This window comes from Bufo gargarizans, chromosome 5 (assembly GCF_014858855.1).
Source record: "Bufo gargarizans isolate SCDJY-AF-19 chromosome 5, ASM1485885v1, whole genome shotgun sequence".
Classification (NCBI taxonomy): Eukaryota; Metazoa; Chordata; class Amphibia; order Anura; family Bufonidae; genus Bufo; species Bufo gargarizans.
The window spans coordinates 429,262,895-429,289,777 of record NC_058084.1 but is presented as its reverse complement, the minus strand read 5'-3'; the positions used below and the strand labels follow the sequence as shown (position 1 = coordinate 429,289,777).

Sequence of the window (26,883 nt, the reverse complement as noted above, 5' to 3'; positions counted from 1 at the left end):
ATGAGCGCTAACGCTGGTCTAGCTTTGTGTTGAAACATTACGGGGGCTACAAAGAAATTGAAGCTTATGCTGTTTCACTTTATGTGGTTTTGGAGATATTCTCGGGTGGATTGGGGCTTAAAGGGTTTCTCTGGGAATAATGATTTTTTGCAAGTAACCCAGCCTTCCTCCATAAACAGAAGATTTATATTTACCTGTTCCCCAACCTTTGGTCCTCTGTGAGGCCTTGGGTATTTCCATGTTTTGGTCCCCGCATAGTGTTTACATCCACCGCAGCCTGGGCATGGTCACATACACGTAACCGCTGAAGCCAGTCATTGGCTGCAGCAGAGCCTGTGACCATGCCCATGCTGAGAAGGAGGTAAAAACTGCATAGGTACCAGAACATGGACATGCGGGAGGAAGCATGTAGAACCGGAGCGGCGTGGAGCAGGTAATTATGAATCTTCTGTTTACATAGGCAAGCTGAGGGCACTAAAAAATCATTATTCCCGGAGAATCCCTTTAAAGTGTCCAGTGATTTTAGATAAAATGTTTGAGACTGACGGAACTCCTATTATACTCAGATAGGCAGTCTATGGAAAGTAGGATGGCATCTTCTTGACAACCATTTGTGGTTGTGACCTTTGGAAAGGAAGACCAAAGATGTAGAGTGGAATAATTCAGAAAGGCCCAACTAGAACATGAAAAGATGTTACACTACAACTTTTTTTTTGGATTTTTTATTTTATTCTAAAGGGAATTTTCCTGTACATGTGTTATTCTAGCTGTAGATTCTGCCAGCGGTAATGCGCAACCGACTGGCCTACATTCAGTTTGCAAGGATTTTGCTCCCAGCGCTGAACACAAAAGGCGTCATTCACAAGCAGAGTTTTCACACTTTGACCACACCAGAGGACAATGGTGAATTTTCACTCCCACTCACTGCACTTAACATCTCAGAAAGCTTTTTGTGTGAAAGTACAGAAAGTTGTATAAATGTTCCATAGATACGAATCTGACGTGTGGATCGGCTTACAAAGTCCATTCACGGTCTCAGATGTGATAGCTGCAAATGTTTAAACCGGCGACAGGTTCGTATTTCCGAGCTTTACACGTCTTGTGACTAGATGGATGCATTTTATATAATGGAGCCAAATTTGCAGCATATACGTCATTGAAGGTTGGAATATGGATTCCATATCTCACCGTTCCACAGTAAAAAATTAATAAATCATGCATTGGTGAAGTGTTGAATTTTTCATGATTCACACTCAGGGGTGCACCTAGCCTTTCTGCTGCCTGAGGCAAAAACTGAAACGGCGTCAACCCCCCAATGCCAATTTCTTAACCGAACCCCTTCCCTCCAGCCCTACTTTACATACAGAACTACAAAACATACAGGGTAATACAGCGCCACATACTGTGCCCACTGTGCTTCCTAATACTGTACTGCAGAAAAGATAATTCCCCTTCCGCTGCCCCTTCTTGCCCCTACCTTGTGCTGAATGAAGCAATCGCCTCACCTCGCCTCATTGGTGGTGCACCTCTGTTCTTTGAGAGCAGCTACATGGACCGTAGACACAGGGGAGCATCACCAATGAGGCCAGGTGAGGCGATCGCCTCAGGCAGCACCAGGTAGGGGCAAGAGAGGGGCAGCCGAAGGGCCATTGGCTGAAGGGAAGGGGTTAGGTTAAGAAATTGGCATTGGGGAAGGAGGGGCGCCGTTTCAGTTTTCGCCTCAGGCAGCAGAAAGGCTAGGTGCACCCCTGCTAGACACAATAGACAGGAGCTGCTTGAAATCTATGGGAGAGTTTTGTAGGCATGCTCTGTGACCTGTGCAGAGGTCAGGAGGGAGATGATAAGTTGTGATGTCACCAATTGTGAATGGAGGAACATGGGTTATCTGTACAGAGATGATATCTGCCATTGTAATCCTGCCTGTGATGATAATGCAATAGCTTCTAACAAATTACCTGGACAGAACATAAAGTCTCAACATAATATTAGACCTAGTGGCCAGTGTGAAAACTGTATGATTTTAGATATTTTTTAATATAGATAGTGACATGGAAAGTGAAAACAAAAATCACCAAAAAATATAAAAAATATATACATAACATTTAAACAATAGGTCATTCCCTTTAACAAAAAAAACCTGCATTGTTCTTCATTGTGTTTAGAATAGGTGTGTGACAACCAGTGTGTGGCCACATTACAGCTCCATAGTAGTTGTCACCCATGTGAAATGTCTGAATAACTGCTACGTCGGGGAAGGGTCACCAGTCCTGGAAAATTACAGTATACAGTAAGAGGGATTCTCACTTTTTAAGCCTACTAACACCCAAATGTGTATTGCGCTTGTGCTAAGAGTCTGCATGGAATATAGTCCGCGAGCCACAATTGTTATACCATGCAGATCCAGATTTAATATCGTGTTTCCTGTCCAGAATTTTTCCCATTTCCTTGCAAAATATGATTTCCAAAACACGCCAGAAACTCATCTATTGCCGCTGTCTATGGCAGCTAATGACATTTCTCACCTCCGCAGAGCAATATATTACAGTCAAGAACATTTCCTTCCCTGAACAAAGACAGAGTTCTTACATGTTAATTAGTTCTCAGAATAATAGAAATCCAATGTGTTATACAGCTGAAGCTTGCATGGCAACAGGGGTGTGAGAAACGGTATCAGCCTCAAATCATATTAATGAAACCCACAGAACAACACTAAAATTCAGGGGTGCAGCTATAGGGGAAGCATCTGCTTTGGGGCCCCAACTCAGAAAGAGCCCACCCAGGAGGAGGACTAAAAGATTTTATTGTCAGGGCCCCCTCTACAGTATTATACAATGACATTATATACAGAGACACTGTAGGAAACAGACGGCGTGGCTGCTGGGCCTCGTCTGGTTGAGCTATCATGACTAGCCACAGAAGTGGGGGGTGCAGGGGAGGAGAGGGTTGCGAAGAAGTCGCTGAAGGGGCCCTCTCAAAAATTTGCCTTGGGGCCCAGTCATTTCTAGTTACGCATCAATTAGACAAAAGGGTTGAACGGCACACCTCTGGGGTAACGGTGGTGCTCAGTGGTAAATGCAAAACCGTGACTTAATATTATTTATTCTGGATGGATAGAAAAAAAAAAATTATAACAAAATAAAATAGAAAGTTCAAGCCACAGTATTTTTAATTTCTAGTTACGCCAATGCCACATTTATTTCTTTTCTGTACCCAGATTTACCCAAGCCCATCATTTCCCTCCCCATATGTACCCTGCAATGTTTTGTATTACAGAAAATTGTGTAAAATTCCAATTTTCTACCAGAACTTACATTTCAGTGACTGGGCAGAAATAACGAATAGAATCCAAGTCATATTCATATACCTAAGGGCTCAGGTCTACTGGTGCCTCATAGATTACCAGACACAGAAAACAGAGGGCTCCCATGCAAGAAGATTAGGGCTCCTTGTACCCCCAAAAAACATACCCAATAATAAGTCTCTCTAAAATACCCAGAATAGTGGGTTTAGCATTTATTGTCTGAGTTCCTGACATGCGGTCTAATAGAGAGTTGGAAACTTCTCGATGCTTGGAAAGAGACAATGGGCCCAGCAGCAGAACTAGAAAATGAAAAGCCTCATAGCAAATTTTTGAATGCGTCCCCCAGAAACTTTCCCACAATTCCCCTTCCCACAGCTAGCCCATACTCACCATAAAACCCACCCCTCAGTGCCCCAACATAGCAGAATGCCTATTTAGTGCCCCCATATAGTAGTTATGTCTATTTAATGCCCCCCTGAACAGTAGCATACCCCATGTTTCCTGTCTAATATAATTTTTTGTAAAATCTAGAGCCAGAACATTTCCAACTTCCACAATTACTTTTCGTAATATTTGCCTCTACTAGAGAGATACGTGTCTAAAAGTGAAGTAGACAATACAGGTTAGTGAGGGATGATCATATGGGGATGCAGAGGTAACAGCTGTACATGGGTCTTGGTGTCTGAGAGGGGCCCAAAGCTTCCCTCTTCCACCGAAAAATACCAATCTAATAAACAGCACATGGTAGGTAACAGATTCGGCAAAGGAATCTAGGAGCTTTAAAACCTATGGACCCCTTTGATGACAATTATTTTTTTATTTTTTTATTATTGCAGTCTACTTATTTGGAGCTAAAAATTTTAGAAACATTTTCAACAATTTCTTTTCTATAGCTTTCAGTTTCAGTGCATTTGCAAAATATTGCTTTCTGCTTTACAGTGAGAGAGCTGCTCTATTGATCTGTAGCCCTTATCTCTGAACTCCTGACAGCTCACAAACTCTCATACAAAGGTTAGGTGACACTCCAATTAAGTAATTGTGCAGGTAACAGGAGACGGTTCCCAGGCCGAGTAGCAATGGTAGAAAATGAAACTCCTGTACTCCACTGGATTTCTTCACTTTTATTAAACAAGCGGTATCCAGTTTAAAATTACTGAACGTTTTCAGCAGTTTGCCTTTTTCAGAGAACCGGATGAGCCGCACTGAGTAGAGGAGAGGAGGAGGGCTGGAGGCCAGAAATAATAAAGGTTGTGGCACAGGGTTAAAACGCCCTAAGTAATGCTTATAGAGTGGGCACTGTGGCTGTGGGTCGGCGCAGTGTGCAACTGGGCTAATGCCCTGAGGAAATGGCGCCAGACTGATAAGAGTGTAGAAAGTGCTCATGAGCTGTAGTAAATTACAGATAACGGCTGCAGATCCAGCCCACAGAGCAGTTATCCGACAGATTTACAGTCAAGTGGAAAGCAACAGTCTGCAGATGCACGGAAACTGAAAACTGTAGAGGAAAAACTGTTTAAAATGTCTGATAAAGAACACATAAAAAAAAAAAAAATGCAATAATAAAAAAATGCCCCCAAAGCTGCCTTTAAACAGGTTTTATGAGATTTTAATACTAATGACCTATCCTCAGGATAGGTCATCAGTATCTGGTTGGTGGAGGTCTGACACACAGCTGTTTGAGAAGACACTCACGCTCCTGTGAGAGCCATGGCTTTCTCTGTGCTCACCAAGCACAGTGCCGTAATTTTTATAGCAGTTGTGCTTCGTATCACACTCAGCCCCATTCACTTCTATAGGGCTGAGCTGCTCCTAGGCCGTGTGACTGACGAAGGCCGCGGCGCTCATAGCAGCTGATGGGCGAAAGTCCTGGGAGTTGGACCCCCACCAATCAGATACTGATGACCTATCCTGAGGATAGGTCATCAGTTATGAAGTCTCAGAAAACCCCTAACCATGGGATAACCCTTTAGTACACATGATAAAAGGTAGCGCCATATATCAGCATTAAGCCTCATGCACACGACCCTTGTTTTGGTCCGCATCCCAGCTGCAGTTTTTGCGGCTTGGATGTGGACCTATTCACTTCAATAGGGCCGCAAAAGATGCAGACAAGTTTTGCAGACAAGAATAGGCAGTTATATCAATGGCTGTCCGTGCCGTTCCGCAATTTGAGGAACGCACACGGACACCATCTGTGTTTTGCGGATCAACGGAGGTCCTGGGTGTCGGACTCCCACCGATCAGATACTGATGACCTATCCTGAGGATAGGTCATCAGTAATAAAATCTCGATAGAAACCCCTTTAAGTTAAACCCATCATGCACACTTATTCCTCTGTTCTTTTAACTCCTATAGAAATGAAAGGGAGATTCTGGGAGTTGTAGTTTCAGAACAGCTGGAGTGCCAAAGGTCGCTGATCCCTGCATTAGAATATCCTGCTAAAATGGGAAGGCCTCACGCACATGACCGTATCCATTTTTCGGCCCACAAACTGCAGTCGTGTGCATGAGGTCTAAGTTGAATGGGGACCTTACAGCTGTCCCCCGCTGGCAGACATTTGGAAATCCAACTTGCCCCTTTCTCTGTCCTACATGGCGATAAACCCCTAATCTAACCATAGAGATCAATCAAGAAGTACCCACCTCATCTAAAGTAGTCACTTAGGGGTACGACAGACTAGTTCTTGGTTCCCTTTCTTGGAAGACAAGAGTGGCAGGATAAATCTGTATATGGCTGACATAGTTTGCAGGGCGGACAACCCCCCCTCCTCCCCATCTCCATGCACTGTGTATAGCTATCTCTACGCTCATCTAAAAGTAAAAGGTGACCTTTAATCCAGCCCTCAGCATAGCCAGATCCCCGGATGTTTATGTAGGCGCCCATATTGTTGAGGCTGCCGCACAGTGTGTGGTTGATCAACAATTTCCATTCTCTTTCACCTGTGGCTCACTTGTGTAGATAATTAACCACCGCGATATTCACTTGCTACTCCAGCATACATTATTCATGGCCTCCAGCGCACATATTTGCATCTAACCCTCGGGGTCTCATCCATAAAAATAATGTTGCTGGAATTAGGTCGTAAGACTAATGATGAGGATAAAGACCAACCTGTAGAAATGGAAAAAAAAAATCAGCAAACGTCCGCTCGTCCTTTACACTGAGGTCAGGCGGGGAGCAGGCGGGCACAGGTGCCTGGCTCCCTCATTTAGCTAAAAACCTCCTTCCCTGAGACTCACAACATAGAATTCTGCACCCGCAGCTGTAGGTCTCTGGCTGGAGCAATCTGCAGCCGGCGCGCTGATTAAAGCTTCTCACCTCATGCTGCAGCCGGAACACATCGCCAGGTTGTCACTCACACATCCTAAGGTGGAAAACAAGTAGCCAGTGTCATGCAGCCAAGATCGCATGGGTTATACTATCACCCATTATTTATTTGGAAGGAGAAAATAGATTTGAAACAAAGAAATTTTAGAAGCATTTAGAGATAAAAGAATAGATAGATAGATAGATAGATAGATAGATAGATAAATGATAGATAGATAGATATGAGATAGATAGATAGATAGATAGATAGATATGAGATAGATAGATAGATAAATGATAGATAGATAGTTATGAGATAGATAGATAGATAAAAAATAGATAGATAAATGATTGATAGATAGATAGATAGATAGATAAAAATAGATAGATAAAAGATAGATAGATAAAAGATAGATAGATAGATAGATACATGGGTACTTGGAGATTGATACGACATGGATAGACAGATAGATAGATAGAATAGTTATGAGATAGATAGAATAGATAGAATAGATAGATAGATAGATAGATAGATAAAGATAGATAGAATAGTTATGAGATAGATAAAAGATAGATATATAGATAGATAGATAGACAGTTGCATGGCAATGGATGCGCTATATCGGCCATGCTCCTATGCGGTTAGTAGGCGCACACATCCATAGTAACAGTCAGGCCACATCAGCAGCAGAATGTGGAAAGTAAATGATGAGAGAATCTTCTCTGAATGGCCCCGTACGTTCAGCTATAAATTCCGGGACCTGAGAAGAGCCTGAAATCCCTTAGTCTCAGGGTCAGATCTCGAGAGTAGGTTTTACTGTCCATAGAAATGTCAGTCATGAGATGTGACGTCCCGGGCATGAAGCACACACTGGTCAGGACTGACCTTCTGGACGGACACTTTGCCTGAATGACTTTGTTGTAGGATGAATAATTATAGTAATAATACAAATAATAAGGCTGCTTTCCTCAGACGTTGTTTGCAGTCCCATCTCTCCTGCCCACAGGGGCTTCGGAGTAATACTGGGAGAGGGATGTCATTTGGAGGATGACTCCAGTGTCGGAGCCATCGCCTTGGCACGACTTCAGAGCTTGAGTCAATAAAATAAACAGCCTTCTGAGGGAAGGCGCAGAAAGCGCCGTCTTCCAATAGATGTTAATGCCACAGCAAATTAAACACTCTATTAATCTCTTTTATCTCAACTTCCTCTGCATCTTGTCTAACTTTGCTGTCACTGAGACTTGCACTTTTCAAAGTAATGCGTACATATAAATGATGGACTGGAGACTGTTACAATTGGACCAATCCAAACAGGAGCAGAGAATAAAAAACCCCAGCAAACAGCTTAATAAAGCAATACTTCACACGTGAAAGAGCTGCTAATGCAATCTGAGGGCAATCCCTGGGAGATTTATGGGCGCTGTGAGAGAGGAGGAACACTACTGTGCAGCGCTCTTTGTGTCTTTGCTCTTTATTTGTTATTTTTATTTTTATAGGGAGAAAAGTTATTATTTATTTTATTCTTTAGGCTATAGTTTCTTATAGTTGTGATATAAGTAATTGATATCTTCTAAAAACAGTGCCATGCCTGTCCAAAGGTGGTCAGAGGTACTGCTTCTTTGATCCATTCTCTTCAAAGGAGTTGAGCTGCAATACCGGGAACAACCCATAGACCGGTGTGGCGCTGTTTGTCACACATTTGATATAACTTTGCCAGGGAGCATTAGCTTTACTTCTCCTTGCCTTTTTGTGGATTTCTGCAAGAAAAACACTGTAGTAAGGCCAAATGTATGGCTGATATTTGATCGTTTCTCTTATTGACGCGTTGCCTCTGGACATATAAAAATTTGATGGACTAAACAACCACTTATTCAACCTGGCTGGTACGAATAAACAGAAATCAGTTTTAGTAGCTTCTTACATTCCTCATGTAATAACAATTCTGGAATATCTATCTGTTGTGCCAATCATCTATTATTCCTCCTAGAAGTTATGAATAAATTACTAGCAGTCTGCAATAAAGGTCCAGATGGGCGTTACCAGTTGGAGGTGTATCCCTGCACAGCCTGACACTATCCAGTCAGTCCTGCTCCTGACAGACTGTGGAAGGACTCACCCTCAACTGGTAACTTCTAGATCAGGGATTCTTAACCTGCGTCCCTGCAGCTCTTGTAAAACTACAACTCTCATCATGCCCCTCTGTAGGCTGATAACATGCTGGGAGTTGTAGTTTTGCAACAGCTGGAGGGCCGCGGGTTGGGCATCCCTGTCTTAGATGGACCTTCATTCCAGTAGGAATAGTAAAGGAATGGCACACCGCAGAGTTATAAGAATAGCTGCTCCAGAATTGTTATTTAGAGATGAGCGAATCGAATCCACCGACGGGCCGGCCACCTCCATCTTGATTGAAGATCTTGGCCGAAATCCCGTGAGCGGTGATGTATGACGACACCACGCCGGCGGGCGTGATGACGTCATCTCGGAGAGCACGAGATTTTGCGCCAGATCTTCAAGCAAGATGGTGGCGGCCGGCCCGTCGCGAGCAATTGGAGGCGGTAAGTATGATTTAAAAAAAAATATTTATGTTCATTTTACACCGTTTTTACACTCATATGCTGCAATCATGTAGGAACGCGGCATCTGGGGGGTACAATCATGGGGAGCGGCGCTATCGCAGCTCTCTGTCATTGCACCTGCTACTTACAAAAAAACTTGCTTTTTAAAAAAAAATTGGCAAAGCAGCCGAATCAAATTTTGTAAAACTTCGCTCATCTCTATTGTTATTACGAGTCGCTACTCAAACAGATGTGTCAGGAGCGGTGACAGGTCCTCTTTGAAAGATGTTACCACTTCCTAACGTCTTACTGGCAGGAGAGTGTCCTGTTCTTCCATTAGCAGGTACATACCATCCACAGGAAGGTCAGGGTCCCCTTATCCACGTTGGAACATCAGCCAATCCTGATAAAATCAGAGAGATGGGCCTGCCATTGTATAGTCCATATGGCCAGCTCCATAGGGTCATAGGTGATCATATGTCAACACTCCATATGGACTGAAATGGTAACTTGTACATGCCCTCATCATCTCCTGCCTAGACTACTGCAACACTCTCCACTGTGGCCTTCCAGCTAGCACCCCTCCAATCTATCCTCCACTCTGCTGCCCGACTAATCCACCTCTCACCCTGTTACTCCTCTGCCAATCCCTTCACTGGCTCCCCATTGTCCAATTATGTCACAAAGTAATCAGATCCAATTTATAGGTAATAGAAGCGGAGATACTTTAACCTTTTATTTTGAGGAGTCGATGGAAGGAGTGCACTTAACGATGAAAATGAATTAATTATGTGACTTAGAGTCTGCTCGGCCATTATTCCTGAATATATTCAGTAATATAAAGCTGCAGACTGAGAAATAAAAACGTATTTAAAGGGACGATGATGTCATTTTATTGTTTATTTTATTATATGTTAGGCTACATGCACACGACGATATGTGTTTTGCGGTCCGCAAATTGCGGATCTGCAAAAAAAAACTGATGCAGTTCTATATGGAATCCGTTTTTTTTGCGGATCCGCTTTTTTTGCGGACCCATTGTAATAATGCCTATCCTTGTCCGCAAACTAGAAAAAAATAGGACATGCACTATTTTTTTGGCGGAGCAACGGAACGGACATACTGATGCGGACAGCACACGGAGTTCTGTCCGCGTTTTTTGCGGACCCATTGAAATGAATGGGTCCGCATCCTACCTGCAAAAAAAACTGAATGGACACGGAAACAAAATACGGTCGTGTGCATGAGGCCCTACTCACGTACCATCGCTCTGTTGGTGTTTTGTAAATAAAGGTGGAGACAATGATGTTTCCGGTTTGTCATTTTGCTGAGTAGTGAGAATTGTCCTCCTCATTAACGTGCTACAATAAGTAATGTAAAGCATCCTGCACAGGGCGTAGCTGTGCACGCAGGGGTTATATGGAGGCACACATGGTCTCCGTTCCCTATACCAACATATGGTGAAATTACAGAGAATACCTCTGTGTTGTGGGGTCTAAAATAAAAAATCCACATTTGTTTTTAATGCCGGATTTCCTTGGAATCCTTTGTTATCCATGCCAATAGTTCAAGAATAGAAGCTGGACTAGGATACAAAGAAAAACGTAATTATAAAATATGAGCCCAAAGGGATTCCGTCTACTGCTATATGGCATCCATGCACATGGCAATGTCGCTGGCATACCCTTAGGCTGAGTTCTACAGGAAAGTTTAAAGAGCATCTGTCAGCAGATTTGTCCCTATGACACTGACTGACCTGTTACATGGGCACTTGGCAGCTGAAGGCGTCGGTGTTGGTCTCATGTTCATTGCTGAGAAAAATGATGTTTTATTATAATGCAAATGAATCTCTAGGAGCAACAGGGGCGTTGTCATTACACCTAGAGGCTCTGCTCTCTCTGCCCTTTGACAGGGCCAGAAAGTGTAAACGTCATCACACCTTGCCCTGCCAATCAAAGTGCAGAGAGTGCAGAGCCTTTAGGTGTAATGACAATGCCCCCATTGCTCTTACAGGCTTAATTGCATATATTACAATATCATTTTTCTCAGCAATGCGGACACATATGAACACGGGACCAACACAGATGCCTTCAGCTGCCAAGTGCACATGTAACAGGTTAGCCGGTGTCATCTGCTGACAGATGCCCTATTAAAAGAGAAATGTATGACTATTCCTTTTGTGTCTCTAAACAGTCAGCTCTACTTGGACACTGTCCAGATTGTGTGGACACACTCCCAACTGGTAATCACAGTCGTCAATCTAGTCAAACATTTCTACGAAGAACACTATAGGAAATGCCCAATGCTGAGAACTACGCTCCAATACAATGATATCATAAACAGACTTGTCAGGAGAGTGGACAGGTCCTCTTTAAATCTTATTCCAATTTCTCAATGGTAGAAGAAGTTAAAAGTGCTGAGTGCAAGAATACCGACCAATTTATGCAATTTTTAGGTAACTTCCCTATAGAGAAACGGGCAAAAAATAGACAATCTATATTTTTGGGTGACCAAAAGTTGACCTGGAGCCATGACTTTGTTGAAGAAGACATAGGTCTAGCAGACCAAACAGCAGCAGCATCTATGTTGTGGCCACCTCTAGGTGCTCAGAGAACAAGGCTTCTAGAATGACAGCATCTCTAATAGGATTATTATTCTTATTCTTATTAATTATTAAAGCGCCATTCATTCCATAGCACTGTACATATGATAACGGGTGCACATACATAATACAGACAATTGCACTAATCATAAATAAGATGAGTTACAGACCGGTACAGAAGGAGAGAGGGCCCTGCCCGTGAGGGCTTGCAATCTACATGGTATGGGAGAAGGACACAGTAGGTGAGGGTGAAGTTGGTCATGGCGGTATAGAGGCAGCAGGGTCACTGGTTGTAGGCTTGTCTGAAGAGGTGGGTTTTCAGGTTTCTTTTAAAGGATTCCACTGTAGGTGAGTTTGATATCTTGGGGTAGCGAGTTCCAGAGTGTGGGGGGAATGAACGTGACAAATCTTGGAGGCGGTTGTGGGAAGAGGCGATAAGAGGAGAGGAGAGAAGGAGGTCTTGCGAGGATCAGAGAGTGCGTGTGGGGATGTATCGGGAAAGTAGCTCAGAGATGTAGGGAGGGGACAGGTTATGGACGGCCTTGTATGTATTTGTTAGTATTTTAAAGTGAGTTCACTGGGCAATGGGGAGCCAGTGAAGGGATTGGCAGAGGGGAGAGGCCGAGGAGTAATAGGGTGAGAGGTGGATTAGTAGAGCAGCAGAATTGAGAATAGATTAGAGGGGTGCGAGAGTGCTAGATGGAAGGCCACAGAGGAGAGTGTTACAGTAGTCTAGGCGGGAGATGATGAGGGCATGTACAAGTATTTTTGCAGATTCAAAGTTAAGGAAAGCGCGGATGCGGGAGATGTTTTTGAGTTGGAGGCAGCTGGTGGTGGAAAGGGCTTGAATGTGTGGTCGGAAGGAGAGGGCAGAATCCAAGGTCACTCCAAGACAGTGGACTTGGTTGACCGTTGAGAGTGTGCAGCCATTGATCCTGATAGATAGGTCTGTTGGGGGGTTGAGCAAGATGGGGGAAAGATGATGAATTCTGTTTTATCCATGTTGAGTTTTAGAAAGCGAAAGGTGAAGAAGGATGATATAGAAGATAGACAGGATTGCTCCTGTCCATAAATACCGACCACATAAACCTGTCCTGTGTATTGCTTAATCTGCAGACAGACCATCACACGTACAGATTCTTCACTGTACATCCCTATCGACAAGTAACAAAGTCTTCCGCCGTTTGTTTTCCGGGCTGACATTATAGGGGCTTTCTCAACTGGAGCCTTTTTATAGAGCGAAATGGGAAAGGTCATAGAAATATATGTGTATAATTAGCTACAGAGAGATAAGCCAAGTTTAATTACTTCCTCTCATCTCTGACTAGACATTTGGGCTGAAGTTGTTAATTATAAGCATTAATAATATATACACTGGGAATGTAAGTGGATGATTTGCCACGGTTCATAGATTTAATATGTCTAGAAAAACATAGAAACACTTTAGAAGCTTTATAGAAATTCTGTGTAAGAATTGGACTGACAACAATAGGCTGAAAATGTGATATAAACGTGTGATAAATAGATAGATAGATAATAAGATATGAGATAGATGATAGATAGATAGATAGATAGATAGATAGATAGATAATTAGATATGAGATAGATAGATAGATAGATAATTAGATATGAGATAGATAGATAGATAGATAGATAGATATGAGATAGATAGATAGATAGATAGATAGATAGATAGATAGATATGAGATAGATAGATAGATAGATAGATAGATAGACATGAGATAGATAGATAGATAGATAGATAGATACAGCTGTAGCAGGGGTAACACACACACACAACTTAACTCTTAACTCAAATTTCTTAACTCATTGAAAAGCAATTGCTTAATGCATTTAGTTGCATTTAGTTTAGATAACATGTCTCATAATGTGTTAACCCTGCCACATCCGTAGATAGATAGATAATAGATAGATAGATAGATAGATAGATAATTAGATATGAGATAGATAGATAATAGATAGATAGATAATAGACAGATTGATAGATAGATAGACTTATATGTGCTTTATTAATTATTTGTGCCTTATGTATCTCACCACATATCAATATTGCATTAGCTGGACAGGGATTGCCTATTCAGAGAAATTCAATACTTCTTTGTGTGCTGTTGTCTTGGCGGCTCCTGACCGTACAGTAATCATAGACACAGCTCAGTACTGAGATGTCCAGGGGGCAAAACAAAATCATAACTAAATGTAGACATCCCAAATAATTTCTTGAAAATTATAAACCAGTGAGTCACAAACAGGCTCTTCAATCTCAGCTCCTGACCCAACAAGGTTCTTCTGTTCGGCTTTCAATGGTTGACTTGTGTGTATCTCAGTGAAGGCACCTGAGTTCAGCGGCTGACATCTATTGTTTGACTTTCAGCCCAATCTTTAGGACTGTGTCTGTAGGTTTTACTTCTGGAACAGAAAAAAGTTTATTAGGTCAGCACACATAAGGATGACCATGGAGACTGTGCTGCCTCCATACACACTGTGTGTACACACCATGGGGGGAAGAGCTTCATACAGATCGGCTTCTGAGATTTTTATGTAATGTCAACTTTTTAGTTTTTTTTCTTCTTTGCTCAACTGTATGCCATTATTCATATTAGAAATGGCTTGATTGTTCATTTAGCACCAACATATTCTGCAGTACTGTGCGCAGAATGCCAAACTAATTTATCAAATATTATTTTAGGGCTGGTCAAAGATGTAACTTTTGACATCATATTAGAAATAGTCAGAGTTTTAGCAAGTCCCCCTAAATAGTGTACAGATGTCCTCTACTGTGTCAGAGGGACCAGTCTTAGGGCTCCCTTAGGCAACAGGGACTGGGTGCATCCTACAGCCCCTAAGTTATTATCTTGTCCATAGCTAGTCCATGACTTTCCCAGGGGAAAGATGCCTGGCTTTAGGTTCCTGGTTGTCTGCCCTTGAACTGTACCTCTGCCTGTTTACCAACTCTTTATTATCCACCACCTGCCCTGACCATAGCCTTTCTATTGACCCATTGCTGCCTGCTCCAACCTCAGATTACTTTCACAAATTCTCATGAACCTTGCCTGCCCTGATCTCTGCCTGTTTCCTGACTACGTGTATTGCCTGATTCCTCAGTGCTTCACACTAGCGTCCCTGACCCCCGTGGCTCAGCCCACAACAACTGGGACTATTCCAAGAGGTAGAAGCCTGGTGGGTCCCCTGCAATTAAGACCAGATCCCTGTATAAGGGTCAAAGGGTGAAAACCGGGGGACTGCCAGGAATAACGCCCTTTGGTTTAGCCCAAAGTCAAACTGGTTACTTGGTACAGCATGTCCACCCCACTGCCCGTTACACAAATAATGAAATTCACATAAAAAATCTACAGAAAGAATTGACCTGCTGCAGATTAAAAATTTCCATGTAAATTTTTTTCTGCAACGTGTGGATGAGATTTTTTAAGTCTCATATTGTAATATGCTGTGAATTTTCTGCCTCCAAATCCAGATGGAAAGTCCACAGTATATCTTCTACGTGTGAATGTGCCCACCATGCATGATGTTAATGTTTCCCTATGGTAAAAAAAAAAGTTGCAATAATTTTTTTTACAATTTGTGACATTTTATTTTCTCCTGGGAAACATTTGCGGATTCCGGAGACGAATCAAGGCAACACACGTCGGTAATTGAAGGCCTCTTAGCTCAGGTTGGCTCAACAGTAGGCCATTATCTTGTTTCTGATCGGTATCTATTAGTATAGAGGATCATGACGTGAAACTGTTCCCTGACCTCTCTGGCTGCAGTGTGGTGTCTGACACTAAATTGTTGTCCCTATTTCTTACACTTGCCTATAGAAGGACAATACATTTTTCATTTTTTATTTCTTTTTTATACCAAGCATCATTTATGTTCTGACCAAACTTTTTTCTTCTCCCTTGCAGTGGGGCCTCACATTGGACGTTACTGTGGACAGAACAACCCCGGGCGAGTCAGGGCCTCGTCTGGAATCATGTCCGTTGTTTTTCATGCAGACAATGCAATAGCAAAGGAAGGATTCTCTGCAAACTATTCTGTACTACAGAGCAACGCAGAGAAAGGTGAGCATTGTTCATCCGTGTCATGTATGTTACTGCACAGCCAGTCATGTGCAACACTGGAGAAAGTCTACAGAAATCAGATCATATCAAGGATATTACACTTTCTTATATGGCGCCAAGAAATAACCTATATACAGCAGTACCAGCTATATAAGTAGGGATGAGCGGCAGGGGCAATATTCGAATTTGCAATATTTTGCGAATATTTGGTAGAATATTCGTCATATATTCGAGAATTCGAGATTATTTTCTTAATCGCAAAAAATTGCCAATGTAATATTCGTGTAATGTGCTTGAAATACAGGCGTGGGTCACTATAACTACATTTTTTCAAGCTGCTAGAAGTTTCCTGAGACTGGAGAAAATGGTCGGCACGGCAGAACATTACAATGGCTTTATATGCAGATAGAGGGCTCCAATATATTCGAGATTGCGAAATCGGCACCAATGATGTGAATATTTTGGCGCAATACGTGCAACTTCACATGTTAGCAGGTCTGACTACATAACATCTCAGCACTATGTCTGTAGCATGTATGTATGGACAGCAGAACCTATCAGCTACACTATATCAGGATATAACCTACACTGACTATCTCCCACTAACTATATATTATATATATATACTAACTAACTATCTAAGGTAATGACACAGGAAAGCAGAGGGCGCAGCAATGACACCGCTGTCTCTCTCAGATCTGCCAAATACTGCATACAAGGGCTGCTGGGGAGGTTCTTATATAGTAAGGGGGAGGCAACTTTCCTATTGGTTGCTAGGGATGTTGCTAAGCTCAGACAAAGACATTGCAGCCTTCTCATTGGCCCACAAGCAAGAAGCAGGGAGGTTACTGATGAAAAAGAAATCTAGAATATTTGAAATTACGAATATATATCACTATATTCTAAATATTCCCGAATTCTCGAAGTGCCGATATTCGCGAATAATATTCGCTATTCGAATATTCAAGCCCAACACTATATATAAGAATAGTAAGACATATAGACACACACGTCTTAAATAGTTTGGGCTTTCATGTGCAGTATTGTATTTTAAGCATTACAGTATGTGCATAAGAGCCAATATGTAACAATCATCTTCATATATCACACAAACATGCCCGTGTCGCTCCTGGTCCTCGCATAGCCGCCGCTGCTTCTCCCCAGGCAGTGACGGGAACGAGCCTCCCTAGCATCGCGGGTGAGCCAGGGAGCCAGTTAAGTACATTGTGTGTGAGGGGCCCAGGCATATGGGGGGAAAGGGGGCATTTCAGGGATCAGATAACCCCTTTAAGGGACGTTCACACAGCAGATTTGGACACTGTTAAAACCTGCTTCATACTCCGCGGTAGAAGCCGCCATGGTTGTTGACTTCAAATGCCATGGAGCTACTCACAGTTTAGCTCCACGGAATGGAGCTAAACCGCAAGCGGACACCCACCACGGCTTCAAGGGGCACCCATCTGGACACTGCGCCAAGAAGCAACATGTCCCTTCTTGGCGCAATTGTGGTTCCAAACCATTGGCCCGCAAACTGAAACTCTGCCTTCCATTGAAAACAACTGGACGCAGACACCATGCGGCCACTGTCAAAACTTTGGAATGGTGTCCACTCCAAAATTCTGCTGTCAAATTCCGCTGTGCGAACGGGCCCATAAGGGAATCTGTCACTATTAAATTCATTGGTACAATGCCTTGTAGGGCTAGCTCAGCCGAATGTATACCTTTCACTTAGTGAGTCGTTGCCTCAGTCTGGAGAATAAATACTTTTAATCCATATGCAGATGAGCAGTTAAGTGCAACGGTGCGGCCTAAGTCGCTCTGTGCACTCCTGTTTCCTTTGCCGGCCCCTCCCTCTTTTTCTTAGTTGACAGGGTCAATCAGGTGGTTATGCGGTAGCCTGGCCATCAATGCCAATCAAGAAGGAAAAGGAGGGGCTGGCAGAAGGTGCAGGAGGAGCAAGGGTGCACAGAGTGACTTGGACCGGACTTTAGTGCACTTAACTGCTCATTTGTATATGGGGTAAAAATATGTTTTCTCTAGAATGAAGCAACAGATCACTAAGTGATACATTCAGATGAGATAGCCCTACAAGACCCTGTGCCTGGTTTACCAGTGATTTTCCTGTTGATGTATCCCAAGGAAGGTTATTTAGTTTTAGAACTTCTAAAGGCCACAAGAACAACTGGAAAAGATTATGTGGCCTTCTGCAGTTCCATTTTATTGTCATGGAAGAGCAATGTTCTGACCTCAAAGCACTAAGTAAGGTTACTATCTATAATAGCAGTAACAGCAAAGCAGCTTAACTTCAAAGCTTTCATATATGACCTCAATTACAAGTGAAACATCATATATATTACCCTAACCCCACAGACAGGAAGAGGGTGTCAGGCTGGACAACCCTGAAATTCAAATATGGATGAACGACTAAAGGACTTCCATGCTACATTATAGTCCTGCTACTGTCTACAGATACCCTGCATATCACCCGTAACATATGTTGTAAATGTATCAAAGATGGCTTCTACATAGAGAACCTGACCCTGTGCATGGTGTTCTTTTTTAAGATTTTGAGTGCAAAGAGGCCCTCGGAATGGAATCTGGGGAAATAACTCCAGACCAAATCACAGCGTCTTCACATTATAGCACCAACTGGTCTACAGAAAGGTCAAGACTCAACTATCCTGAGAACGGATGGACACCTGGTGAGGACACAGTTAAAGAATGGATACAGGTAAGTCTCAACTATGCTAAAGAGATAATGTATGATAGAATTGGGTCATAAATATATTATTTATGTGTAGAAATATTCACAGCACTCAAATTGAAGTTTGCAATTAGGGTATCCGTTTATTATAAGATATAACTTCCAAAATTCATGATCCAGACATAACAAGGTAAGCTTGAAAAAAACACCCAGTTTATCACAGCGGGTTTTCGGTCCAACAGGACCTTCCTCCTAATGTGCAGACCCCCTCTTGTTCTAATAATATATTATTTATAAGTTTATGATTATATGAACTCTGCATAAATGATTTGTTTTGTTCTCTTTAGAGGTCACCTATGGGGAAACATGACAGCATGTGTTTAATTTCCCTGCAGTGCCTCCGCAGGAGAAATGAAGCACTGCACGCTGAAATCAATGGACTGTCCATGTAATACACAGATCTGTTGGGTCCTCTAGAGCGAACCATACCCTTTGTAGCCACTCTCTAACTGGCTAATGATATTTATGAATGGGGGTACCTCCCTTTATTGTAGTTCAAATGACCTAATAGGGTATATGAACATTGGTTTTCTGAACCCCTATAACCAAAGCTAGGTAAAAGATAGCATCATTGTAGTGGGACTCGTGGTTGTGGCTCCTTGAAGTCTTCTGTACAGTTCTAAATACCCTAATGAGGACCAAGCTCATTAGAGCTCTGGATAGACACCAGTGCAGAATATAATATACAATCTATTGTCTTCTCCTGCCATCTAGTGACCCTCAGGACATACCCCTCTGTTTGCTAATGGTGCATACCCTGGGGAAAGAGGGAGCTTTGCATGAAGTAACACCACAGAGAGGGGGATGATGGATTGAGTGGTCTACAGTCACCCTTGGTCCTGTTTACAGATATGAGAGTAGTTAATCAGTGAGAATCAAGAGAACACATAGAGAGCTTCTAAAAGATGGTGGGAGTCTAAAACTATGCATAAGATTAAGTTCGACAGAAAAGAGTCAGATCACACAAAGAGGCAATGTGCCAAGCAATTACAGCAAAGGTATTTGCATATTACATCATATACAGAGGATGCAAAGGACATTTTAATTAAGATTTTTAATTTAGGTGTTCCCTGCTGTGGTGTTATTGCAGCGATATCTTAAGAATCTGTCATTATGGATAAAAGACCTCAGCCTTTGTCTATATATTATTGATGCTCTTGTATGATGAGTCTTTGTTTTATTGTTGTTGGGATCGACCAGCTCCGATTGGAGTTACATTGGATCATAGAAAATTTTAGTATCTATCTATCTATCTATCTAAACTATCACCATGTTACTCACCGCTCTTCTCCTTCTTTGCCGGTGGCCTGAACTTGCTTGCCCTCCACTGGCTACAGCAGCTGGTCCATCCGCTGGTGTCCCATATGGCTTCTGCAGGCTGCAACCTGCCATTCTCGGCTCTTAAAGAGCCAGCATATACCCTGGTTTCATCAAGCCAGTGGCTGGTCACATGACAGTATTTAAGGAACCTTTCTATATGGGGGGGTGCATGAGCTTTAGGAAGGTGTGCTGTTCTGTATGTCTAACACTGTACCAACCTCTGCCTTTCTACTGACTCTAACCCTCCGCTGCCTGCCCTGACCTTAGTTGTTTTCCATATTGACCCTTTCCTGCCTACCCTGAACCCTGACTTGTTTTATGTATTCACACAAACACTGCCTGCCCTGACCTCTGCCTGTTTCCTGACTGTGTCTCTGATCGTATTGGGCTAACTGCCAACTACACTGAGACTGTTCCAAGAGGTAGAGGACTGATGGCTCCCCCTGCAGCAAAATCCAGATCCCTGTATAGGGATACCAAGCGGCTGCCAGGACAACCCCCTAAAGTCTAGCCCAAAGCCAAACCAGTTGGTTGATTCAGTGGTTCTACAACCATTGCTTGTAACATCTGTTAATCCATCTATTACTCTATCTATTATCTGTCTGTCTGTCAATCTATTTATCTATCATCTATCTATCTTATTTAGTGAGCCCCTTGCTTTAGGACATTTGTGCATTGTGTTTGGCTTTTGTTTAGGTATATTTAAACTGACCTATAAATTAAATGTCTAACTTTGAAAAACTGTTTGTATTTGTTTCTGCTAAGAGAATTGAAAATGCTGTGCACATCCATTTCTTCATATATCTTTACAATTGTTGGTGCTCTGATACGGTGCATCAAATCCATTGCATAAACAAGTCATGAAATTCTGTCTGACTGCAAACACCACTAGGGGGAGCTTACTGCATACTGTGATATATATTGAGTTTAACGCTAAAAGCTCTCATACACCCTCTAGTGGTTGCTGCTTACAACCGGAATTTTATAATTTGGCGCTATACTATATATCCTTGCTGTGGATTTGAAGCTCTTTATCAGAAAAACAGATCTCCAACCAGTATGACGATAGATTCAGTAATCAGTCAGCCCTAGAAGAACAAGACAGTGTAAAAGTGTGTAGGAATTATTCATGAAAATTTACTTTCCCAGTCGATAAAGATTGCTAAAAATGATAAGGACCCTAGGTATATAGTCAAGAGAGTAATGTTACTAGCAGGAATTAGGTTTACTTTCCCGGGATGATCAGTACAGTGGCTATGTATTCGTGGCCCGGGAACTTTCTATAAAATGTTAGTCTCTCATACCATTATTTTATGTCAGTGAATGGCAGCATTCATTGGGGAATATCGTCTGACAACAGAGCAAAGCCTTTTTGTGAGTAGGATGACACACAATACCATGATACGTGCCGGCAGTCTGCTCACTTGTCTTGTACGCCTCAAAAAATGTTGATGCTCCTTCCAAAACATCCAGCAGCTCGCCCCCTTGACATAGCTAATGGGTAAACTGTGTGACCTCTGAACTACAAGAGTTTCCAGTGGGAGGAAATGCCACTTAGCAAAAAATGTTACCGCTTCCTCTAGATGTCTTTAAGAAATGTCTCTCATCTGTCTTCTATCTACAGTATCTATCTATCTCATATCTATCTATCTATCTATCTATCTATCTATTATCTATCTATCTATTATCTATCTATCCCATATCTATCTATCTATCTATCTATCTATTATCTATCTATCCCATATCTATCTATCATCTACTATCTATCTATCTATCTATCTCTCTTATCTATCTGTCTGTCTGTGTAGAAATCTGGGTCTCACTCCCTTTTTTCTAAAATTTGTGTCCCCATCTATCCCTCAGTTGAACTTGATAAGACTTATGTCTTTTTTCAACCATTGCAAGAATTTTTTCCCCCGAGCACACCATGGAGTATTTTTATTCATGTAAATAAAAGTTACGTTTTATTTTAAATTCCAAGGCGCTGGATCTATTGTACATTTGTTCAACCGTATTAACTATGTAACTATCGATCTCATATGTAGTTATCTATCTTTGTCTATCTTCTATTTACTTATTATCTTCTATTTACTTATTATCTATCTAATATCTTATATTATCTATGTTATTTTTATCTATCTATCTATCCTATTTATCGCCTATCTATCTAGTTGTCAATTTATCTATATATTACTAATTGTATCTTTATCTATCCTACTCAATTTTATCTATTCTATCTCTGTATACTCTATCTACATCTCATCTATCTATCTACCTATCATATATCTATTTATCTACATTATCTGTCCACAGTATCTATCTAGAGTATCTGTCTCATATCTATCTATCTATCTATCTATCTATCTATCTATTATCTATTTATATATCATCTATCTCTAATTCTAAATCCAGTTTTCTTAATAGAGAAATAATAAGTATACATAACACCAGGAAGCCGGGCAGACCTTCTATTAATAAGCCTTCAGCCCATTGTGTATTGGGAACTAGAACAATAGAGGAGAAGGTCACAGGCGCCCCTCTTCCTCACTACCTGACTTGTGAGCATACTTCCCGTGCGGTTTATAATATCTTAATGAAAGTGCATTTCACTACATTTTTACTCACCGACCATTAATAATAGGGGAGGCATAAAAATTTAACACATATGTCCAAGCTGCTCTACATCTAAAATGACAGCTGAACAAGTAGTTAGGGAGATGAGGAACCAGGGCTGACGTTCCCTTGTATATCTTCGGAAAGAGCTTGAATGCGCAATAAAACACTTGAGAAACCGCATCATAGCAAAACTGTAAACAGCATCCTGCTAAAACGAAGGCGATGAATAATGGATGGTCGATCAGCAGATCTTCCAAGCCTTTATACATATTCCTGCAGCAATTTTACAGACTAAAAATGTCATCTGTCTTTGCCAAATACTGTGGTGTTCAGCAACAATTACTCACTCATAAAGTCCGGTCGACGTGCATGGGAAAGTGGGGGATGTATTGGAATCGAGCAACGATTGTTTCTTATTTATGAAATGATTCTTCACTGTCAGCATCTGCTGCTCCATCTCCACCCTGGACCGGCCGTACACCAGAGGGGATCCAGACAGGAAGCACGTGCCCCACTGGCGCCAAATCTATTCATTCAAGGCTGTTGGAACAATAAAAAAAAAAATGTATTGTAAAATTTGCTAATATATATTTTTCTTTTAGAAATTCCAATTTTAAAGGGGATGCCCACTCCTTTTATATCCTGAGGATAGGCCATAAACATTTAATTGGCAGGGGTTCAACACCCCACAACCTCTCCAATCAGCTGAAGCGCCATCTATAGGTGTAGTAGACGGAGCGGGTTTCTGACATTGAAGAGAATGGGAGCAGCCAGGGGCGGACTGGGAACGTAAAGTGGCCCTGGAAAAAAAAACTAAAAGTGGCCCCATTTTGGAGTCGGGTCCAAATTGACAGAAGGCAGGGCCAGCAATACCATATTGCAGCATCTTATACCACCTCAGCAGAGTCAAATACCACAGTGCATCTCAATATACCGCCCCAGCAGCACTAAATACATCCCTAAAGACTGCCACTTGTTGGCCAAAAGGAGGACTCAGGTGGCCCCATGGGCATCAGCCAAATGGGAAGTTTCCCTGTAGAGTTTATGGCCAATCCGCCCCTGGGAGCAGCGCTGCACCTACAAGATCCATCCACTCCACAGTGGATGGAGAAGTTTTTTTCCAACAATGGGGTGTGAGGTGTCGGTCCCCCGCTGATCTGATATTGATAGTCTATCCTTTGTATAGGCCATTAGTATAAAAGGAGTTGACAGCCCCTTTAGGAAAGAAGACATCAAACATTTGACAACCGTCTTTGACTAAAGGGCATCTATCAGTACGTTAATTGACAGGGATAGGCATTACGATGTTTTTACTGCCTAGTCCTGTCAATCAAAGTGAAGAGGGTGCGGCAGTTACAGAGAGAGCAGAGCTTCTAGGTGTAATGGCAACGCCCCTGTTGCTCCTAGAGCCTCACTTGTATATATTAAAACTTCATTTTTCTCAGCAATGTGGGCACATAGCAACATGGGACCAACACAGATGCCTTCAGCTGCCAAGCGCACGTGTAACAGGTCAGCCAGTTTCATAGGTGCAAAACTGCTGACAGATGCCCTAGTAAAAGAGTACTGGTTTTATAATCCAACAATATGAGTTATTTGATCAAATATCTCTATTACATTGTCTTGTGATTTGTTTTACAATCCCTATCGCTATGGCAATGGCTAAACACTTCAATTTTAAGTACCTTTTTCATGAAACAAGTCCCGGTTTTTAAAATATACATTAGTGCGTCTTCGGAAAAAAATTAAATGAAAGATACCTTTCCTTTGAAATGCCATAATGGAGTTTCAGTTTCACTAATAGCTCATGTATACGGTCTTTGGTAAATGCTAAATAACCTGGTTGCCATAGCAACCTTGGATGACACCAGCGAAAATCCTCATATACTTTTTAAACAAAACAGAAGAAAGTGACAAACTATAAACAAACAGCTGCCGCCAACATATGTGATCCGAGATCCGCTCCACTTTCATCTCGGGAAAGGGATTTTGTACTATAAATACGACTTCCTGAATACAAGGCACCCTTCTTTTGAAGTTTCTTGAAAACAAGTTAATTTAAATGAACGCTTTAGTCGGCATGAGCGCTGTGCCTGCTGTGTCGCCATGTGGCGCTTCGAAGAAGATTGGTAGTTGATATGGTAATCATTTGTAGTTTCATGAATTTAAAGGAAAAGATACCGATTAATCATGATGGTGAGGATGAGGAGTATCATCAGCAGCATCATTTCTTCCTATGTACTTACCAACATGCAAGTGCCATTACTGGGGAAGTCCCCAAACCCACCTGGGACCACCCACTGATGAGTTTGGCTTACATAAGCACCATCTATTTTCGGCCTGGGACAGCTCAACGTTACTAGGACTGTCTCTGAAAATTAGGTACAGTTGGGACTGTTGGCAATTATGCTTCTTATACTTTCTCTGTAGTTGAGGGTATAGGGCAGGGGTTCACACAGGGGCAGATTGGCCACAGACCTTACAGGGACATTTCACGGTGGGCCGATGCCCAGGGGGGCACCTAAGTCCTCCTCATGGCCGGCCAGGGGATGTATTTTGTGCTTCTGGTGGCAGTATTTTGTGATGCACTCTTTTGTGGTGGTATAATGTGCCACAATATGGTATTGCTGTGCCGCCTACTTGTGTTGGTCCTGCCTTCCATCAATTTGGAACCAACTACAAAATGGGGCCACTTTAAGTATTTTTCCAGGGCCACTTTAAGTTCTCAGTCCACCCCTAGGTGCACAACCAGCGCCCCAGGGGCCACATGTGGCTCTTGATACCTTTCTGTTTGGCCTCCAATCATCCAGTCATAGACACACTTGTTTATGTCTAGTGGTTGCTCAGATTTTTTTTTTCATATATTCTCCCAATAAATGGGAATTCTGAAAGGGTAACCAGCACCTGTCAGTTATATACCATAAATGTTTCAGTTTGTAATACCCCTTTAAGTTTTAATTTTGGCCCATGGGATTGGTTCAGTCTGACAATGTGGCCCCCAACCAGAGAAGGTTGGTTTAGGGCCTCTTGATTAAGGTTGACTAGATCAGGCTTGGACTGTTTTCCATTCCACAATGTCCCACTTGCTCCTTCCCCATCCTGTGTATCTGCACCCAAACCAAGTAATAATCATAAATTCTTTGGGCCAACCAAAAATGGGTTCTCAATCCGTTTACATTTTTCTTAAAGGCTCAGAACAGTGTAAAGTAATATAAAATAACTCAACTCATGGGTCCAAGAAGCTTCAGAACAGGAGTGTTGGGGGATCAGTAAGATGAGTATGACTTTATTTCCACACCATTCTGAGACTCAAAAATTTGAATTGGTCGGACAACCCCTTTTATTAGAGTGTGATGGTTTTGTGGGCATTGGCCATACAGGTTTTACACAATAAATGTGCTCCACCCATTATGCAACGAAAAACCACATCACGAAACCACAGTAATTCACAAACATGTGAATCTAGACGCTTTCTGTAGGGCACACTATGGCTACCGGTGAACCCAGCCTAAGGTCAAAGGGGCCAAAATGTTTTTGGATTTTTTTCCATTAATATTATTCTAGGAAGGCTTGTTTTTTGCAAGACAACTTGAATTTTTTATTGGCACCATTTGTGGGATACATATACCTAAATCAACAAAATAAACTTCTCACTGAAAAGGTAGGAATGGAAAAGGTAGACCATGCTATTCCATACAGCACAAAAAAAGTATATTAACCTGCTGTTGGACACTCTTTTGGCCTCCATTAAACGAATGAGGTCCAATGTATACATGAACTGGGAGCTTTTACGACAATAGTGTGAACCACCCTTAGACCTAATAGATGGTGGGTTTGACTCAGCCCAAGAATTCATAAAGACTATTACCCACTCCATTGCAAATTGTTTCTTGGCATAAACCAAGCAAGCATATTACTGGATTGCCAGGACTATTAATTAATCCCAGTCCTGCCTTAAAACCCAGCTCCTGGCTTCTATGGTCTTTTTTACAAATCCAACCCTATTAACAAGTCATTTTGAAAATGGCGTGCATGTTAAGAACACAAAGCTACAATGTAGCCGTGCACACATGTTTAAGACATCTGGCCTCGTACAGTACGAAGCCTTTAATACGATCCCGTCATTAATTTTAGGAAAAACCTGCAAAAAATTTCACAACTATTTAAGGGATGTTTTGAAGCCACGCTGTGAATCACAGTAAAACCCGACATGGGGGAATAAGTCACCGTCGTGCACCGCTGCTTGCTGCCAGCATGTATGCTTTAGTATATAAAATAAATATTTTATAAAGCTTTTTAGCCTTGGGTGAAAAATAATTCCATTAATCATCCATT

General features: G+C 42.0%; 1 protein-coding gene across 2 annotated transcripts in view; it reads left to right on the top strand.

Moving 5' to 3' along the window:
• Nucleotides 1–26,883, top strand: part of NRP1 (neuropilin 1) — a 161,146-nt gene that overhangs the window by 60,774 nt on the left and 73,489 nt on the right. For both annotated transcript variants that reach the window (XM_044295244.1, XM_044295243.1), the window contains exons 6-7: nucleotides 15,693–15,848; nucleotides 18,413–18,579. In XM_044295244.1, the coding sequence (XP_044151179.1) occupies nucleotides 15,693–15,848; nucleotides 18,413–18,579 (323 nt within the window). The remainder of the gene's footprint in view (nucleotides 1–15,692; nucleotides 15,849–18,412; nucleotides 18,580–26,883) is intronic.